This window comes from Maniola hyperantus, chromosome 1 (genome assembly GCF_902806685.2).
Source record: "Maniola hyperantus chromosome 1, iAphHyp1.2, whole genome shotgun sequence".
Taxonomy (NCBI): Eukaryota; Metazoa; Arthropoda; class Insecta; order Lepidoptera; family Nymphalidae; genus Maniola; species Maniola hyperantus.
In genome coordinates, this window is record NC_048536.1 from 4,638,522 (window position 1) to 4,659,390 (window position 20,869).

A 20,869-nucleotide genomic window follows, 5' to 3' on the forward strand; every position below is an offset into this window, starting at 1 on the left:
ATGATCTAGCGACCTTCCCATTCCTTGCCTACGTAAAGGAAACCTCCTTCCTCTGTACAAAATTTTAGCTTTCTAGGTCCAAGAGTTTGAGCTGGGCGTTGCTGAGTCAGTCCGTGAGTTACAACTTTTTCGGGCTCCGTACCCGAAGGGTGCCAACGGGACCCTATTACTAAACCTATTATTGAACCGTAATAGGTAGAAATTTTGATTTAGGGGTTGAAATTTTCATAGAGTGTGTATTTCTATTGCTGCTAAATGATAAATAATACAAAACCAAGATTACGAATTTCAAAATGGCGGCCATGCAAATGCGGTTTTTTTATATTATGTTTAATGTAGAAAATAAAGAAAGAGATCACGATCCTCAGCAATACGATGCAGAGAGAGAGAGAGACGTTTACCGGCGTCGTCGACGCAGTGCAGCGAGCGGCGCTTGTCGTCGGCGAGATGCGCGAGCGCGATTGGCGGCAGCGGCGCGAGCGGCGCCAGCGGCTGCGCCGAGCGCGCGGCCGAGCCGCCGCGCACCGTCATGATCCACGGCTCGTCCGCCTCGCCGTCGCCGCGGCTGCACTCCTCTCTGGAACAATCATCATCCACAACGTTAGATAATATTATTAAAGTAGACTTTCAGCTACGAGACAACGACACACGAAACTTGGAAGGCGACACTTGCGCAATGCTTATTAGTCTAGAAATATATGGTAGCATTTGAATTAAGTGAATGCAACGCGTGACACTTTGCATACGATCGCGTAACGCGTCACGTCGCGGTTTACCGTCGCGCGTCACGGTCGCATACTAGTCCTTTAACGTTTAACGTTACCAGTGTGCACCACGAGAAAATTTTGTCTACGCATTTACTCGTCTTATTTGTATGAAGATAGATAGAGATAATGCGTAGACAAAATTTTCTCGCGGGGCGCATGTTAGGCTCTCAGGCCTCTGCGGATTATAGCAAAATTTTTATTCCTTCTTAACACAGCAAAAATCTAATAGGTTGTATTCTATTCTAAGCACTTCATGCAACATGACCTACAGACGTTTCTGCTAATGATTCATTCGTAGCATTTGTACAAATAGAACGCTGCAGCGGTTCGGCGAAGGACTAGCTTTGATCCTTTTATAATTCGGCCACTCACGCGATTCTATAATCAAGTAGGAATTGATTGCGCTCCTTGAAGATTATTTAGTTTACCGTATTTATGTAACATGCAACAGTAAACTAAGGTTAGCAATTTAAAGCATAAATATAAACCGGCCAAGTGCAAGTCAGGCTCGCGCAATGAGGGTTCCGTACTACAGTCGTATTTTTTCGACATTTTGCACGATAATTCAAAAAGTATGATGCATAAAAATAAATAAAAATCTGTTTTAGAATGTACAGGTGGAGACCTTTCATATGATACCCCACTTGATATAGTTATCTCACTTCGAAAGTTGAAAATACTAATTATTAGTTCATGACCACAATTTAAATTTTTTTGTGTGATCTAACCCTAAATTCACGGTTTTCAGATTTTTCCCCAAATGTCAGCTATAAGATGAACCTACCTGCCAAATTTCATGATTCTAGGTCAACGGGAAGTACCCTGTAGGTTTCTTGACAGACAGACGGACAGACAGACAGACAACAAAGTGATCCTATAAGGGTTCCGTTTTTCCTTTTGAGGTACGGAACCCTAAAAATGTGCGTAACCTAGACCCAAAACAAGACTACTGAAGTATGAAATTCTTTATATCCCTCAAGGCGGGTGTACCTAAAATATATGTACCTATCCCTACGGGACTCACGGAGGATAGTTACAAAAATTGTGTCTGCTTGTCTGTCTGTCGGTCTTAACAGCTTAAAGCTTAGCCGTCAAACCAATTTTAATAAAATTTTGCACAAAAATAGCTTGCGTCCTCGTGATCACTACCCGTATTATAAATGCGAAAGTGTATTTCTTTGTTGGTTTTTGGTTGGTCCTTCAATCACGCCGCAACGGAGCAACGGATTGGTCTGATTTTTATATGGATATAGCTGAAGACCTGGAGAGTGACACAGGCTATTTTTTATTCCGGAAAAGTATCCTATACTTTAACCAAACATCCAAAACAACAAAATGGTCTGTGAAATTTATTAAAACGTATCCACGCGGACAAAATCTAGTACCGAGTGATAAATGACTACTTACGAGTCTGAATTTTCCGATTCTGTTTCACTCTCTTCGCTCCTCTGCGCTTTCCACTTCTTATACCTATCGATAAGATCCATAAGATACGAGTTTTTCTTCGCCTTCCGGATGAATTGGAACTTTAGTAACTCTTTTGCCGTTGGCCTCTGAAATTAATGAACAGTCACTTTAGTAGGTATATTACTATTATTAATATCATTTGAAATTATCTCAGCAAACTTATTCTGTATCTCAGCGACATTCGGCCGAATACAGAAACGTTTCTTTATGCTTATATGAAACCAACCTATGGAACAGCAAAGCCGTGCCGCTAAGCGATTTAGCGTTCCGGTGCGATGCCGCATAGAAACCGAACAAGGGGTATGGTCTTTAATGAAACTGCCATACCCTTCCAGATTAGCCAACTACCATCTTAGACTGCTTCTTCACTTACCACCAGGTGAGATCGCAGTCAAGGGCTAACTTGCATCGGAAAAAATGTGTATTCATTGAGTGCTCCATACATAGCTGATTGGTTCTTATTTCAATAAAATTTTAAACGCCATTTTAACCACTTATCGTACAAACTGGGCCTTAGCCAAACTTTACTTACGATCAATTGAAATCGCAGTCAAGCTCTAAAGGGTGAATTAAAGTAAGAAATGAATTAAAAGAACTGAAATAAAATATGAAGAATAGAGTTTTTGAGATTTATCTACTGTTTAACCGTTGATATTAAATAGTTGAATCGTTGACAAAGTTATGGAATTAAAGTTCATAAGATCAATTAAAATTTTATTTATGACCGTAGCTTATTTATAGGACCTACATAAATCCTTATCATTAGACAGCGGAATACGCTTCATTCACCATTGGACCGACCTCGTTGAAAAGGGCCCATTGGAAATACATTCGCGTCATTCAAACTACGTACATCAATCACGATCGATCCCAGATAACAAAAAGCACTCACAATTCGGGCTCCTTATTTCGACACGCTTCGACAAAGTCTTTGGAGTATTGGTTGCCGTTTTCAGGAGAATATTTTTTGGCTATATAGAAATTGAGAAATAGTGATACAACGGTCAAAATCTAAGAAAGAACGAGAGCTTGGAACTTGCCTTTTTACAGGCTTGAATCATTATTAATCAAAGTGCGATGGTTGCATTAGATGAGACCACCTTTTAAACAGACATCTTATTATAATTCCATCTATTAAAATAACTTGACTAAGATAGTTTTAATTATAATAGTGTGGCTAATCCTGTTGTACACAAACTCTAAACTAAACTAAAATTACACGTCTAAATCTATTGGTATCCCTTTCATAATGTTGCTTGCGGAAAAGGACGACACTAAATTTAGACCTGTTAATTTAGTTTAGTTTAGAGATTGTGTACAAGAGAATCGGCGCCTATGTAGATAAATAGTGAAATCGACAAGTTCTTTATATAGGCGGACTCGATATGTTTTAGTGGGTATAATAGAGCGGAGAACTACCAAACCACCTATCAACCTACGAATAAGTTACGACGTTGTAGGATTTTACTGAACTATTTCATTGAGGATTTAAACACGATATGCTCTGAAAACCAGCGCAGCGTTGCGTCTCAATGCTACGAACTGCATTTGATAAATAATCCTTTTTCTTAAGTTGATGGTAAAAATATTGAAAATTCTTTCATCCCTCGTTCAGTCAAACGAACAAGGGCCGATAATTGCGGCAGGAAAAAGGTAGGAGCACTTACATTTTCGGGGTCCTTATTTAAGCACGTCTCGGCGAACTCTTTGAAAGGTTCCGAATAGCCGGTCAGTTGCGGGGGCGTTTTTCTTAGGTATTAGCGCCCCCTAACATGAAAGTTGTGACTATCACATTGCTTCAATCGTAACTGTTGTGATTGGCTTTAGTATTCTTGCTGCATGCATTTCAATTCAACCAATAGGGAGAGAATGTCTGAGAGAGGTGATTGCGTAAGTACCTGATACGGTAGCACTAGCAAGCAATACAAAATTGTCATGGAGTGGAAGCTTCTAGTGTGGTAGCCGGTAGGTCACGATATGCCAATTCGATTCCAAAAACTGCCAAAGTGTGTACTTACATTTTCGGGGTCCTTATTCAAGCATGCTTCGACGAACTCTTTGAAAGGTTTCGAATAGCTGCCGGTCAGTTGCGGAGGATTGTTCTTGGGTATAAGGAACAGTACTCTCATGGGGTGGAGCTCCGAGTTCGGCGGTTCACCCTTCGCCAGTTCGATGGCAGTGATTCCTAGCGACCAGATGTCGGCCTTGCTGTCGTAGCATGACTGTTTGATGACTTCGGGCGCCATCCAGAACGGCGTGCCGACGAATGTGTTTCTTTTGCTAGTTGTATTTGTTAATTGGCCCGCAACACCTGAAAATTACAAAAAATGCATGGGTTAATCATCTTGCTCGACATAATGACAGACGTACTAAGTATAGGTATACACACGTACTAAAAAACAATCACAACCTTAATTTTCATCGTAATATACAAAATTTCAAGTGCAACTCAATATCATCAAGGTTTTATATTCGAATGAAATTAAGACGGTTTAGTCCGCAGAAAAATATTTTTCCTGTGTACCAAATCAAAACTTGGAAACTGGTCTCAACTCTCAACAAAAAGTATCTCCGAGTCAAAAATGGAATTTAAAAAAGCATAGTGTAAATTGCTCTTTCAATTTTAGACAATGCTCATCGCGCTATAACAGGGGTGACTAAACTCCAAAATGGCTAGCAAACAAAGCAGTGGGAACAAAAAATACTCCTTTCATAACAAACGATATAGCAGTTACAGTTTGAAATATTCTTAAAGGAACAAGACCACTTTGGCACTCGTCCTCCTCGTCTGTGCAGACTCGACGGCACTCTACATGTCGACTCGGCCTCCCTTCCTCTCGACATAATAAAATAAGTTGGTGGAAATACTAGCGGAGTTTTACATCGGCATCGTAAGTAAACTTGAGTGCATTCAGTGTTGACTCCGACTACACATAAAGGCGCGCGAATGTTTCAAATATTGACTGCTGGCTTTAAGCCAGCCTCTATAGAGATGTAGGGGTAAATTAGGACACCGTACTCTTTGATGCTGGTGCAGGGAATTCAATTGATTTTAGATAATAATATGAGTAATTTTTGTGTTCCTACAGACGAGCGGCATTTTTCTAGCTGCTGTCGTTGTCGCGTGTTGGCGGCTATCGTCGACGCGTCAACGGCAGCCGCCAGCGTGTCTACGGCAGCTACAGACACGCGACGACAGCCGCTAAAGTGTCGACGACAGCATCAGTCGACAATGTGCCGCCCGTCTATCTATACCTACAGTCCTACGAAAGCATTACGAAAGCGTTCGCCCAAGAGACCTCTCGTTTTACCTCTTGCTATAGTGTTATGGAGGGCATTAATTTTATGATGAAAATTTAGCACTGCACTTATAACTGAATGAACTGGCCTATAAAACCTTTTAGCGACATAATAGGGGATGTACCTCATGAATTTAGTAGGTAGGTAGGTATACAGAAAGTAAACAAAATATCCATTAAGACCGTAGAGATAATACAGTATCCTTATCGTACTGAAGATAAATTACGCAAACTATTAAAACAACATCGATTCATATACCGTTTTACTTCCTTGACTAAAAATAGTTTAGCAATAAGATGCTAACGCCAATAATAGCCGTAACATAATATAATACGTAAGAAAAAAATCTAAAATGTATAAACAAGATAGTATTAGCAATACGCAATCGAAAAATGTTAATTTCAATTTACAAAATTATATAATGAATTTTATAATTCATTTTAAAGATTTCACCTTCTCTGTTCTACAAATATCCAAAACTAGATCTAAAATTAAAATAAGTAGATAAATAGATTATACAAAAAAATTATAGAATTCATGTAGAAAATATGAAATGACAAACTTTAAAAAGAAATGTTTGTCATTTCATATTTAAATAGTGTCGTACTCCTTTTTTATTTTTTTATAATTTTTTTTTACATATAGTGCGCGACAGGTCTAGATGGCAATCGGGGTTAGAGGCGAAAGGACACCCCGCACACCCGCACGTCACCCGCGTTTGCCCGCAAGTGGTTAGTGCGGGAGCTGTGTGGGTGTGCGGGGTGTCCCCACCCCGATTTCTATCTCGACCTGTCGCGTACTATACCTACATAATACATAATACATAATATTATACTATCATTGGATGTAAAACGATCTCGGAAAAATATCGCTCCAGCGCGCTACGCTCTGCTGGTTTAATGGCATCAAAGGCGCGTCCATTAGCCTAACACTTAATGGCCATGTCACTGAAACTACTCGAAATACCTGAACAAATATTAGCACGGCGCGTTCAAGGCTAACACTGGCTTTAGATATGCCGGAATTTCACGATAACAGCCAGTTTTCATACTCGGCATTTGTACACAATGAGTTAATTAACCAAACAGTAGAATTTGGTATTTCACTAGCATTTTATTAAGACTGGAATTCATAGTCAGGGGCTTCTTTAGAGGACGATTCAAACGAAATGTGTCATATTCAACCTTTATGCAATTCATTAGGGTTGTGTATGACCCATGTCGTCTGAATCGTGCTATAAAGAACTATCCTGACTATGAATTGCGGTGTAAATACTAAGCCCTTTGACCTAGTGTAGTATAGTGAAAGTGATTCTTATTCGATTCTTAGATATAAGTATCATCCAAACCTGCGCCACCAGAACAACTAAGTAATAGGTATGAAGCGGGAACGTCAGGGCACTAACTAGTTCCCATCTAGTTCCTACTCTACTACGCATATCACTACCATTGGTTTTGTAGGTTTGTCCTTCAATCACATCGCAATGAATCGACGTGATTTTTGCATGGGTATAGTAGTTAAAGACCTGGTGAGTGACATAGGCTTCTTTTTATCGGGGAAACTCAAAAAGTTTCCACGGGATTTTCAAAAACCTAAATGCACGCGAACGAAGTCGCGGGCATCAGCAAGTAATCTAATAATATAATTACTGACATTTGCTTTATATGACTAAACTAGATGATGCCCGCGACTTCGTCCGCGTGGATTTAGGTTTTTGAAAATCCCGTGGAAACTTTTTGATTTTCGGGAATAAAAAGTAGCCTATGTCCTTCACCTGGATGCAAGCTATCTCTGCACTAAAAGTCATCGTAATCGGTTAAACGGGTGAGCCGTGAAAAGCTAGCAGACAGACAGGCAGACAGACAGACGGACGGACAGACAGACACACTTTCGCATTTATAATATTTTAGTATGGATTGTTACAATAACTCACAAAACTCGTAGTCTTAAGAGACGTAGCGTGGCGCCGGTTTACGTAATACAATAATACCGATCACGTCCAATATGGAATCCCAGAACAATTTCGAATCTCGATATTACTTCCGCAATGTGAACTTTAAGAGAAAGCTAAAGTCAGCGGTAGTAATATATTGAATTCGGTATTTTCTTTTATTAAACACTCGATGGAGATGCCTATCGGCAAATAAATAAAATTGATAATTTTTGTGTTATCACTTGGCTCAACTACTTTTTAGCTTTTATGCGGAAATACCGAAACGCAAAATCCATACTAATATTATAAATGCGAAAGTGTGTCTGTCTGCTAGCTTTTCACGGGCCAACCGTTGGTAACCGAAAATTGGTACAGAGTTAGCTTACATCCCGGGGAAGGACATAGGCTACTTTTACATCCCGGAAAATTGATGAGTTCCCACGGGATTTTTAAAAACCTAAATCCACGCGTACGAAGTCGCGGGCATCAGCTAGTTGCATAATAATGTGACAGCAATCATTGAAAGCAGGGTAGTAAGTAACTATATTAGCCTCTTCTTAGCTCTTCACTCTGCCAGCACCATCAAAGTTTAGGGGACCAGTGACCTAAGCCTATTAGAAAAGATAACTTCTGACGCAGTCGCATAATCCTACCACTGCGTAGGGTGTTACTCACACATGCTCAAAACAAACGCCAGAACAATACTAAAAGGTTAATTATCATATATCTGAACACCTAAAATGTTCTATGCCTGTACGCTCTACTGCACAAAGAGCTGCGGTTCCAATTCTCATTGCAACGTATACCGATATGTCGCATGCAAAGCAAACCCAAGTCGCGGTTTGGTCAATTATCAACATTCTAGTAACATAGTCATAAGCGGAAATGAACGGGGAAAGCGTTAGATAGTTTTTTATACTCTAGTTTTCCTCATGACTTCGTTCGCGTAATTTATACTCTATATTATATTTATAGCACTCGGAGATAATGACGTAGCTACTCGTATATATAAAAGGAAAAGCTGGCTGACTGACTGAATGAATGACTGACTGACTGACTATCTATCAACGCACAGCTTTAACTACTGGACGGATCGGGCTGAAATTTGTCATGCAGATAGCTATTATGACCTAGGAATCCGCTGAAAAGATTTTTGAAAATTCAACTCCTAAGCGGGTGAAATAGGGGTTTGAAATTCGTGTAGTCCACGCGGACGAAGTCGCGAGCATAAGCTAGTAAATCTTAAGTGAGATTGATAACGCACCAAGAAATTAAGACCTGACAAGAAAAGCAGAGGAGAGGACACTCGTTATAAAAGGTTTATGACACTAGTCATCTTGGCTTTCGAAAAAACGAAATACTGATTCACACATAAAAAGAAAAACATATTGTTATTGTTGTCAATACTGCTATAAATCTTAGAATTGTGTTTAGTGCGATTTCCACGGCTAATGATTCCACGTACGCAGAAGAAACTGGGTACTATATCTGGATTATGATACAGGTCGATTACACGATTAAGCTTGTTTGATTTTTAGGGTTCCGTATCTCCAGAGAAAAAAGGAAACCTTAAAGCTATAGGGTCTCTTGATTGTCGGACTGTCTGCCTGAAATTTGGCAGGTAGCAATGTTTTATAGCACAAGTAAAGGGAAAAATCCGGAAACCGTAAATTCAAAATGGCCGCTATGAAAGTCTTATTTCTTGTACGATGGTACGGAAACCTTGTGCGATTCGCACTTGACCGGATTTTCATGCATTATCTTCTTATCCGTAGTCCATCCATCTATCTACAGACTACACAAAAGAGAAACTTACCGACTAATATGTCAATGTACCTACAACTCAACCTCTATGTCTAGAAACATGTGCATATAGGTTTTCGTTTTAACCTGAATCCCCCTAATAAAAGATTTTTGGAAATTCCATCCGAGCAAACAAGGGCGTGTCAGCTATGATTTTCAATTATAATAATACTAGCTAATGGCCGCGACTTCGTTCGCGTGAATTTAGGTTTTTAAAAATCCCGTGGGAACTCTTTGATTTTCCAGCCTATTTCACTCTCCAGATCTTTAACTATACCCATGCAAAAAATCGCGTCGGTCCGTTGCTCCGTTGCGACGTGATTGAAGGACAAACCAACAAACAAACACACTTTCGCATTTGTAATATGGGTACCATGTTACAAGTATTATGATTTTCAAGTATAAGTCAGCTTAATAATTTTCAAGTTCTTTAACTGAAGTACAATCTATACATTGCATGTCAGTTGCAAACTAAAATAGTCGTTGTACTACTTAGATACCTACTCCCTTTAAGTATCTATTATCTTATTTGCTGGCCATACATGCCTCCTGTTATAATATTTATTTAATAAGATTGTTGTAACTTGTAACTAGTCCATAACGGCCTCCTACTACTTATTGTAAAAGTCGAGGTCTTCGATAAATGTTAGGACAAATTTAATGCCACGCCCAGAAGCCAATACTTACAATTTGTTTTATACCATCTTATGTACACAGGATTCTTAAATAAATAAACCTCTTGAAGCATATTATTACATATGTGCTGTTATTTACTTTTTTTGAAAACAAGAATTTAAATCGTGAATTAGTGGAAAATTCTATTGAATTTATCATATTATGAACCTTACCTTATCTATTACTATTCCTATTCTATTATTGTGGTATTTGAAGTTTGAACCACAGATTACATTATAAATCATTAGCAAGAAGTGTTGAAGTGGGAGAAGCAAAAATGAATAGTTGTTGGAGGGTTAGCGGAGTGTGGCGCCCTTTAGAACGATAAGCTGACGATATACCTAGAGAGTTGTGGAAAACAAGTGTATGAGGAATTTTCGTAATGAAGGTTGAGGGACCGGGTGGACCATTTGCATAAGAAGAGAAGCAGCTCGGAGCGTAGAGGTGCCAGGCCGGCACCACAGAGGAGCAGCATCAGTGGGGATTTCAGCTGTGCTAGTGTTGTCTGGCCCCCAAGAGGGGAGATTGAGCATAAGGGACAAGGAGGAGACATAAAATAATTTGTAGGGAGTCAAGAAGGCGCCCCAGGAAAACGCCAAGAGCAAGTACCAAACAGGCGCCCTCCCGCAATTCGGCCCATATAACCAAGAGGTTGGTGCGGCCATGGGAGGTGGAGGGCTGTCCCTGGGCCGGGTGCGTCTTCAGTCCTATATTCAACAGCAGTTTCAAGATATTATGAAAATGAACTCACCAAAATCAGCTAATTTAACATCTCCCATTTCGCTCAGCAGCACGTTAGCAGCTTTAATGTCCCTATGCAGCTTTCTCTCCGAGTGCAGGTAGTCTAGCCCTCGCAGCACCTCTCGCAGGATGACCGCTATGTGCATCTCCTCGAAACTGCCTGCCTTCATCAGGTCCAACGCCGACCCACCGCCGAGGTATTCCATGATAATCCATAGTTTTGTTCCCTGAAAAGAGGAAAATTAACTTTTAAGACAGAAGATCTATAGTCGGTTTTTCTAAGAACGTACCTAACAATAATAAGTTCTAATAAGTTTAGATAGCGGTGTTATGCCTGCCTCTTAGGCCTGATTTAAGCCGCTACTAATTAGTCATAAGTAAAATTCCAAGACAAAATTGAGTTCCCTAATTCAAACTTTTTCATACTTTCTCAAATATTTGTAGGTTCCTATATGTAAAATTGAGAGACTGAATCTTATAATCCAACTAGATGATGCCCGCAACTTCGTTCCGCGTGGATTTACGTTTTTCAAAATCCCGCGAGAACAATTTGATTTTCCGGGATAAAAAGTAGCCCATGTGTTAATCCAGGGTATAATCTATCTACATTCCAATTCATTTCATCCAAATCCGTTCAGCCATTTTTGCGTGAATGAGTAGTGACAAACATCCAAACATCCACACTTTCACTTTTATAATATTAGTAGGATTAGGATTAGAATTGACATCACTACCAAGCCAGTACCACTGCGGCCTACCTACCTGCCTGTACCTGCCGGCCAATCTGGTAAACTGACGTAGTTACCTACGTAAGGGTAGACAATAGACATCTTTTAATAACAGGAACCAATTAATAGAGCTAGTCTATAGATATCTGTTGTCTTGTATTTATATCTATTCTTGACTAGGTTCTAGACTTGAAAAGTAAACGTCTTGTCCAACGAACTCGTAATCAGCGGTCGAGTTTGTTGATTATTGACAAACAAAATATCACGCAGTGCAATTTCCATCGTATGATCTTTTCGAGATAAAACCCTATCTGAAGCACGTCACTCAATACTGATAACCCAGTAGTTCAAAATGCTTAAACAAACAACACCATCCAGTTACTCGTATCGTCCGTAACCTTGACATTTTGGCGACGAGTTATTTGCGTAAATGTCAGCAACGCCCTATTTGGGGAGATTGTAGTATTTTCTAATATTATACGGCTGAATGTTTCATCTGATTTTTGTAATCGAAAAATTTTATCTTTCCTTTGTCATTTACCTCCTATCTAAATGTAAACAAAATTGAAATAGCATAGTAGATAATAGATTTTTTTATTTAAGACTAGGTGACGCCCGCGACTTCGTTCGCGTGGATTTAAAAATCCTGTGGGAACTCTTTGATTTTCCAGGATAAAAAGTAGCCTATGTCCTTCCCGGGATGCAAGCTATCTCTGTACCAAATTTCACCAAAATCGGTTGATCGGATGGACCGTGAAAAGCTAGCAGACACACAGACACACTTTCGCATTTATAATATTAGTATGGATAAAGTACGCATAGTCCGCGACAGGCCGAGATGGCAGACAGCCGCCGCGCTAACCCGATGCAGGATAGCGACGGGTGGCGTGCGGGTGTGCGGGGCGTCCCCCGCCTCACACCCCGATTGCTATCTCGACCTATCGCGTACTATACCCAACCTACATAATTCCCACGCATCATCTTATTTACGAACAATTTATTTACGTACCTATGCTAAGAATAGGATATTATCAGCTCTGATAATTCTAATTCCGAAAAGTCTTCACTGTATTTTTATTTGTACGCATCCTTTATAGGTGTGGTTATTTATCAAGTCGATTAAACAGCTTCTGCAGGATACGAGCCGTAAATCTTTCCGGATCGGAGCCAAAAGCCGCGGGAGACAATAAAAGAGGAACGGCCGGAATTGATACGGGAGCGGCAGGGGGCGTGAGCTCTGCTTTCACAAAATATGAATATCATCCCGTATGCTCAATATCACTTTCCTTCACAATATGAATAAATCGCTGTAGGAAATGCTGAAGATCAATCAGTGACACGCATTATAATATTGGTCCCAACTCTCAGTCCATCCATATCTGGCAGTGAATTTGTGACTATACATTAGGTTATCTGCTAGTCATAACAAGGACTGTGGCAAATTGAGAGCAAAACCCAGTGTCTAACAGACCCCTATACTTTAGAGAGCCACCTGTTCATTTACAACTTCGTAAAAAAACTTGCAAACGTTTAGGGCCTCATTTTCTATGGAAATAATCCAATTTTCTGGCTAAAAGCCCAATATCTAAAAATATAACCAGGATACTCGATAAAAATAGGTAAATTATGAATATGATCACGCACATGTGACAATAAACCTACGTGATACGTATGTGACCCGACGCGGAAGACGACAATAGGAGCAACGAGGCGGGGATCCGGCACGGCAGTTCACGCTCCATCTGATCTGATGGTGTGCACGCTAGGGTTATAGCCACGTTACCTATGCACATACATTACGTAACTTATGAATATGATCCAATTGCCTGTGAGATGATATTTATAGAGGAGCGAATCGCGTACATCAGGCGTCACCCACGTTCGCGTTATGATCCGTGATTAGGTACTAAGCTTGGAATTAATAACAATTTTAAGTAAATATATACATTAACAGTATCAGCGTCTTTTACTAAGTCTTGTTACATTACCCGAGTTAAGTTATATTGTGATAAACACAGAAAAGCAGACGGTAAAAGTAAGCCCAGCCAAATTAGGGCATGATGAAAAGCACAACTGATGTCTGTTAATGGCTTCGGTGAACAAAGTAGCAACACTTTTGTCTTCTCCGCTGGGCCCACCGCCTAGGGCAGGACTGGGCGTCAACCCCCTTACCGGGTAGACGCACAGGAAAGAGACTACGAATTGTGGGAATAAAATCCATCTAGGCTTCGTGGTTACCAACCTCCGACAGAACATGGGCGAAGAAGAGCAGGTGTGTCTTGACATCATTTAGATTGAACACATTTTGCAGAACATTGCAAGCTCTAGTAAAACAACATCTCACTGCCAGTAGCTGATGTTATTGATACCGATATCCGATCGCGAACAAAGTCAATCGAAGCATTGAACAATGGATATTGTTTATGTTAGAACTGAAGTAATAGAAAGTTTGTCAAGGTGTTCTAGCCTCGTGTCCCTTTTTTAAATGAAGTACGAGGTCTTATTTAAAGGAACAAAAAGACTATTCAAAGGTCGGTGTTGACGCAATATTGTAATTATTAATTGTATGTATGGTGAATTGACTATGGTGTTACTACTTAAGTATGCAACGCAAAACATCAAAGAAACTATTAAGAAATAACATGTACATAATAGGTAATCTCGGTAATTCACATGATAATCATTAAACCGCAATGTGCAAAGAGATTGATTTGCTTTGAGAAATAATCGTTTAAGAAACAAGGAACTAAATAACTTACAAATTGCTAGGTATGATGTCAGTACAAACTTTGAAACTCAGTATTCAATTTTCAAAAATCAAACGTATATTTCTGAAATCACATAATATTATCACAATAAGTTAATTTTTAGGGTTTCGATAAGTTAAAGAGATATTTTCTTCTCAACTATCAAAAAATACTTTCCATGATAATACTGGTGGCTCTTTAAATTCGTTAACAATAAAAGATTTAAATCCTTGATATTTCTAATGATTCCAAAACATAAAATTTTGACGTCGTTCGCTCTACAAAATCTATGTAATTTTAGCTAGGCTTTGTAAAAGTTTTGTGGTTCTTCACGATTAATTATGCCAAGTAGTCGATTACATTATTTGTTTAGGATAAAGCCGGGGGAAAGTTATCTAACTTTTGAGAAAAAGGTTCCCATTCAAAGTATGGGGTGGAAAAGTTTTATTTCGACAGCCCTAACCAAATATAACCCAGATCGGAAGCTGTGGGAACATGTAGCTTGTAATACACCGGGTACAGTCATTATAATGGAAGATGAGCATCGGGAAAGGAAAACGCGATAAATAATTCCATTGCGTATTATTTTTGCCACAAGGTTATCAACCTTTTTTTATTTTCCCAGGACGTTTCCTGATTTTCGGGTATAATGGGCGGTTGTTTAATTTCTTGTCGGTAGAACGTGGTTAAGGATCACTTACTGATCATAAATAGAATCACAAAATGTTGACAGATCCAGGTGGAGCTTCGATCGCAATCTTGAGGGAAAGTTTTTGGCTGATATATCGGAAACTATCAGAATACAGAAAACAAAAGATGCGAAATTTTATTCTCTACAATAATCTATATATATAAAAGGAAAAGGTGACTGACTGACTGATCTATCAACGCACAGCTCAAACTACTGGACGGATCGGGCTGAAATTTGGCATGCAGATAGCTATTATGACGTAGGCATCCGCTAAGAAAGGATTTTTGAAAATTCAACTCCTAAGGGGGTGAAATAGGTGTTTGAAATTTTATAGTCCACGCGGACGAAGTCGCGAGCATATCTTCTCTTCTATATATATAAAAGGAAAAGGTGACTGACTGACTGACTGACTGACTGATCTATCAACGCACAGCTCAAACTACTGGACGGATCGGGCTGAAATTTGGCATGCAGATAGCTATTATGACGTAGGCATCCGCTAAGAAAGGATTTTTGAAAATTCAACTCCTAAGGGGGTGAAATAGGGTTTTGAAATTTCTTAGTCCACGCGGACGAAGTCGCGAGCATAAGCTAGTAGTCTATATAATTTTTGCCCGAAAGTGGATAGTTTTCGAGATATCGGCCAAAAACTTTCCTTCAAGATTGCGATCGAAGCTCCACCTGGATCTGTCAGCATTTTGTGATTTTACGGTCAGTAAGTGACCCCTAACCTAAAAATAAAATGAAATTGGATCGAAAATTTAGTGCGAGGTTTCACCAAAAAAAACCGCTTTATTTACTGGCCTAGTACTTTTGACATGATAGTTGACCCATAGAGTTAAAATAGATTTTACGGAATATACAAGTCTTATCAATTTTTTTTTTTTTTTTTTTTTTTTCCTTATTGTTGAGTGCCAATTAGCTACTCAATTATATTACGATCTAGCCTAATGTATGACTAATAAGTAATTTTATTTTAACCTAAACTTATAAATTATCTTATATACTAAGAAATTGTCCACTGACGCATCTTAGTCTTTCTTGATTTGAGATATGACACTTTGTTCACGTGTTCTTTCAGCACTTACACTATGTACACTATCACTAATCACTATACACTAACTCAAAAGGTTTGGTCCTTTTTAGTCTTCTCACTGTCTCCGTTACGTCAAGCAGCTGGATTGCTTCAACGTTAACGTGGTGGTGAAGCCTATAGTCGTGGGCTTTGGCAGATTTGGTGATAACTTTATGGACGTATTCAATTTGAAGGTCCCTATGAATATCATCATTTCTGATGTACCAGGGTGCATTTACAATATTCCTGAGTACTTTGTTTTGGAACCGTTGGATGATTTGGATGTTACTTTTTTTGGTACAGCCCCACAGCTGTATGCCATAAGTCCAAATGGGCATCAGGACTTGTCTGTACAAAAGAATCTTGTTGTGTATTGACAGCGAGGAATATCTACCAAGTAGCCAATACATCTGTTTATACTTTATATCAAGTTCTTTCCTTTTTTTCTTGACATGAGCTTTCCAGCGCAACTTCACATCAAGTGTCATACCAAGGTATTTAGCTGTATCCACGTAGGAGATTTTTTGGTCGTTTATGAAGACAGCGTGATACTTTTTTGTTTTATTTGTGAAATCTATATGAACTGACTTTGATTCATTTAGCTTTATTCTCCACTTTTTAGTCCATTTATAGACTTTATTTAGCGCTATTTGTACGTTACCCACTGCCTCTTCATGTGTGCCTCCTACGGCCATAATGGCAGTATCATCAGCAAAAGTGGCAATCGTATTGTTTTCAAGGTCTGGAATATCGCAGGTATATAATAGGTACAGGACCGGCCCTAAAACACTCCCTTGCGGAACTCCAGCTTTTATACATTTAAGCTCAGAGTAGGCATCTTCTTGTCTTACTCTAAATGCTCTATCTGTTATGTATGATTCCAGGATATCTGCGAATGATTTGGGTAGCTCGTTTCTAATTTTATGAATAAGACCTTCATGCCAAACTTTATCAAAAGCCTTTTCAATATCAAGAAATACCGTGGAACAAACTTTCTTTTCTTCAATTGTTTTTTCTATGGTGTTAACAATTCTATGTACTTGATCAATAGTTGAATGTTTCTCTCTGAATCCAAACTGATGATCTGGTATCAGGTTTTTGTTTTCTAATATTGGTTTCATCCTCTTCAGTAGGAGCTTTTCAAATAGTTTTGACATAATAGGCAACAAAGAGATAGGCCTATATGATGTTGCTTCATGAGGTGGTTTTCCTGGCTTAGCTATCATAATGACCTCGGCCACTTTCCACACATTAGGCACGTACCTGAGCCTAAATGCAGCGTTTATTATTGTGGTGAGCTTAACTATGGCTTTCCTTGGAAGGTTTAATAAAATTTCTCTCGTAATTAAATCATATCCAGGAGCTTTCTTGGGACCCAATTTGAGCTTTATTTCTCTACATATTTCTTTGGGTGTCACTAGTTTGATGTCTACATCTTCCTTGATTTCCCTAGTAGAGTCTTTATCAATTTCTTCTCCTTCGTATGGCTGAAATATATTCTCTAAGTGTTCTGCAAATCGTTTAGCCTTTTGGTCGTTATTTATCGCCCACTCATTGTTTTCTTTTTTAATTGGGTGGGTAAGTCTTATCAATGACGTAAGTCTGCACTTTGATCTGATCACGCTAGTTAGGCTAAGCACGCCAATTAATTATTGTGGTTAGCTCAGAATCCCAAGGTGCGGAATGGCGACCTCGCAGCGGAAAGCGCAGCGCTGGCAGACTATCCACTGGATGGACAGACGTCATCAAACGAGTTGCAGGAAACCGCTGGACTCAGGAAACGAAAGACCGTAGTGTGTGTGGAAGTTCCTACAAGAGACCTATGCCCTACGTCAATCTGTTGTTGACGTTGTATGACGACAACGAAGCTCATGCAGAACAGCATAGACAAGAACAATAACACCAGGTTAATATGCTCACCTATGTTCATTAGGTATATATTTTTATGAATATATTCCAAAGCAAACAATCTGCAGGCAGTCTATTAGTATGCGCTCTAACTAATTCAAACACTAACTTATATGCACTACATGTCTTGTTGTTGTTGTTGTAAGTTGCAGAGTTTCGGCACACACGAGAGCATATCTAACATAACATATAGGTAAAACGTCATGTTCGATATTATTCTTAACCCCCGACTCAAAAAAAGAGTGTTATAAGATTGTCTGTGGCATCGCAGCTCCTAAACGAATCAAACGATTTTGATTTAGATTTTTTTTTTGTTTGAAAGGTGACTTGATCGAGAGTGGTCTTAGCTGTACTTAATCGAAGAAAATCTGTTCAGCCGTTTGAAGATTAACAGCTTTTTTTAGTTGATAAAGGGATATGAGCATCTTCCACTTGTCTAATCGATTCTAAATTAATTTTTTTGATAAGAGCTTAAATTTTTACACAGTTCTATTTGACTTGTAGCAAATGTGAAATATGTATCCCGATTTTTGAAATTTTTATAATGGAAACCCTAAAAATTGTACCACAAGAGGATTTATCAGATATACAAAATTACGATACGTAAACAAAGCGTTTACACATATTATAGCAGTTTCCTTTACGGTTAAACAATGATGAAGAAAAATAAGATGCGAGGCTTCAATATTAATATTTGCACTTCGATGGTACGTGGCGAAATAAAACTGGGTTCACTTTATTCTCTCCGATTTTGAGTCACGACGATTTAATATCTCCAATAACCAATATTGCGTTCGGCCACTAGGTCTTCTCTTTCTTTGCCTCCAGCCACCATCCTCGCGTCAGATAGGGAAGCATATTATTCATGATATAATATACTGTTCCAACTTTGATCAAAATAACAAAACCAGAGGTAGGTCTGTATTACATACAGCTTGACCGTACGACGTAATTACGCCGGCAAACGTGAGAGCAAAATCTGGTTGTTTATAAAATTGTCATTCATTGAAGAAAATGTAGTACTTAACAGAAGAGAAGTACCAACGCTCCACAGTTTAAATATACACCAAAACATCTCGAGTTTTATCTTAGAATGAAGTAGGTATCTATTTACGGACAGCTTTGTGAATTGAAAGCAGAAATATCCAAAATTCGTTATCTTTGAAGTGGCCATACTGAAATAATCCGCGTCGCTGATGGATCGGGTATCGGCGAATCCTAAATTCAAAATATTCTGGTGATATTTTCCGATTCGAGAATCATTGCAGATTATATTCGAGTTTTATTTGCGACCGTCTCATTTTAGCCATGTTTGGTAATGGATCGTCTTTACACAAGCCAAATACTTTTATTTTTCCCCCTTTTCATACATACTTTCTTTATAGGAACGGTGTTCCGAACCAATGGTAAATTATTTTGACGATTCAAAAGCACCTGTTAAAGTTTATTTGAATAAAAATTTATTCTATTCTATACTTGTTATTTAGTACATAGATCCATATTTACCTATATTTTTATATTTATGGGATACATGAACGTTTTTAATGCTCTTCAGAAATTCTACAGGTTCAGACATTGATTGATGAAGGTTTTGAGGAGTAAATATTTTACGCTCCGTAACCCTTGGATATGTTTGTAATACGTCGTTAAGACTAATAACTAAAGCCCTAGAAGTTGTTTCATTAAATATCAGGATTAAAAACAATCTTTAACCAAAGCTACCAAGAACATTGATTCAGTGAGTCGAGAACAACTAAAATTGAGAGACCACACATGCGAATAGCATGAAGAAAATAATGCTTTCTGCACTTTTCACGGGCGTCGCATAGATATTTCCGTTTCCATGACAACGGCAAGGCGTCGTCGGTCAAAGACCTCCCCGTCGCGACATTAAAGTAAAACAAGAATGTTGAACTATTAATCCGAGAGAGAAGTTTAAATAAGGGTGTATCAAGTCTAGTCTTGAGAACTGACAGACGTGCCCCGCAGACTGAGCAGGGTCTGTGAAATTTTATTAATTAAATAACTTCAAGTCGTTAAGCGCACGTAACAAGTATTGTCCGTAGTTCGGTAAACCGTCCCCGAGTCACGTGCTCCATTGTAAGTTGTGGCCAATTACTGACCAATTAACTCTAAAGTTTTACAGTCCAAATAGTACCCACCACGCGAATATGTTTAATTGCTTACTACTTATAATATGCACAATAGCTAGCTATCATATTCATCTTAATAAACTAAGTATGTCTTTTTAACCGACTTCAAAAAAAGGAGGATTCGTCGGAATCTTTTTTTTTAATACATTGTGTACATTCAGACGTTTATTAACGATTAAAAGTTTAATCATAAGTCATTAGGTAATCTAAAGTTCGTGTCAATCAAACATACAAACAAACATTACATAATAAATATAAAGATAAAAGTATGCGCCTCTATTGTCATGTATAAAATTATATCTATCTCACAGCTATGGAGCTAACTTATATACATAATAGAAATTTGTATAATTCCAAAAAAATATAATAATGAGAACCCGAAACAAAGAGACTGAAACAATCATGCAAGGGGTATGTTCATTGGTTTAACTAATTCAAGGCTCGGGTCGCCATAGCAACGCATGGAGGGCGGGCTCGCCCTTCCTTTTTCACGTTGATAATTTTCCGCTCTATTGGAATACTCTCTACTCCATATTTTTTTTAGTATAAATGTATTCAGTGCAATAGTAGGAACGAGAATAATTAATTACCTCTACTTCATTAGCAATTATTTCTTTTATATTTAAAGACTAACTATGAGAGCCTCCATTATTTGTTCATAAATCAAAATATACATTATGATGTAACAGAAAGAGCAGATGTTCTAAACCTATAAATAATATTTTCGTAATATGAAGCTTTTTCTTGGCGAATTCGTAATTAAAAGAAAAAGCCAATTATTAACAAGAGAAATGAAATCAGAACAACATGTTTATCCGCTGTTGTACTCGTTCAAGTATAAGAATAAGTATCATTTCTGAAATAACGTCCCCACTACTGAA

General features: G+C 38.6%; 1 protein-coding gene across 3 annotated transcripts in view; it reads right to left on the reverse strand.

The window, feature by feature from the left end:
* GckIII (Germinal centre kinase III) overlaps positions 1 to 20,869 on the reverse strand; it is a 125,214-nt gene that overhangs the window by 9,709 nt on the left and 94,636 nt on the right. For all 3 annotated transcript variants that reach the window (XM_034981219.2, XM_069501171.1, XM_069501211.1), the window contains exons 3-6: positions 10,697 to 10,913; positions 4,253 to 4,545; positions 2,175 to 2,320; positions 402 to 577 (exon numbers count right to left, since the gene is read on the reverse strand). In XM_034981219.2, the coding sequence (XP_034837110.1) occupies positions 402 to 577; positions 2,175 to 2,320; positions 4,253 to 4,545; positions 10,697 to 10,913 (832 nt within the window). The remainder of the gene's footprint in view (positions 1 to 401; positions 578 to 2,174; positions 2,321 to 4,252; positions 4,546 to 10,696; positions 10,914 to 20,869) is intronic.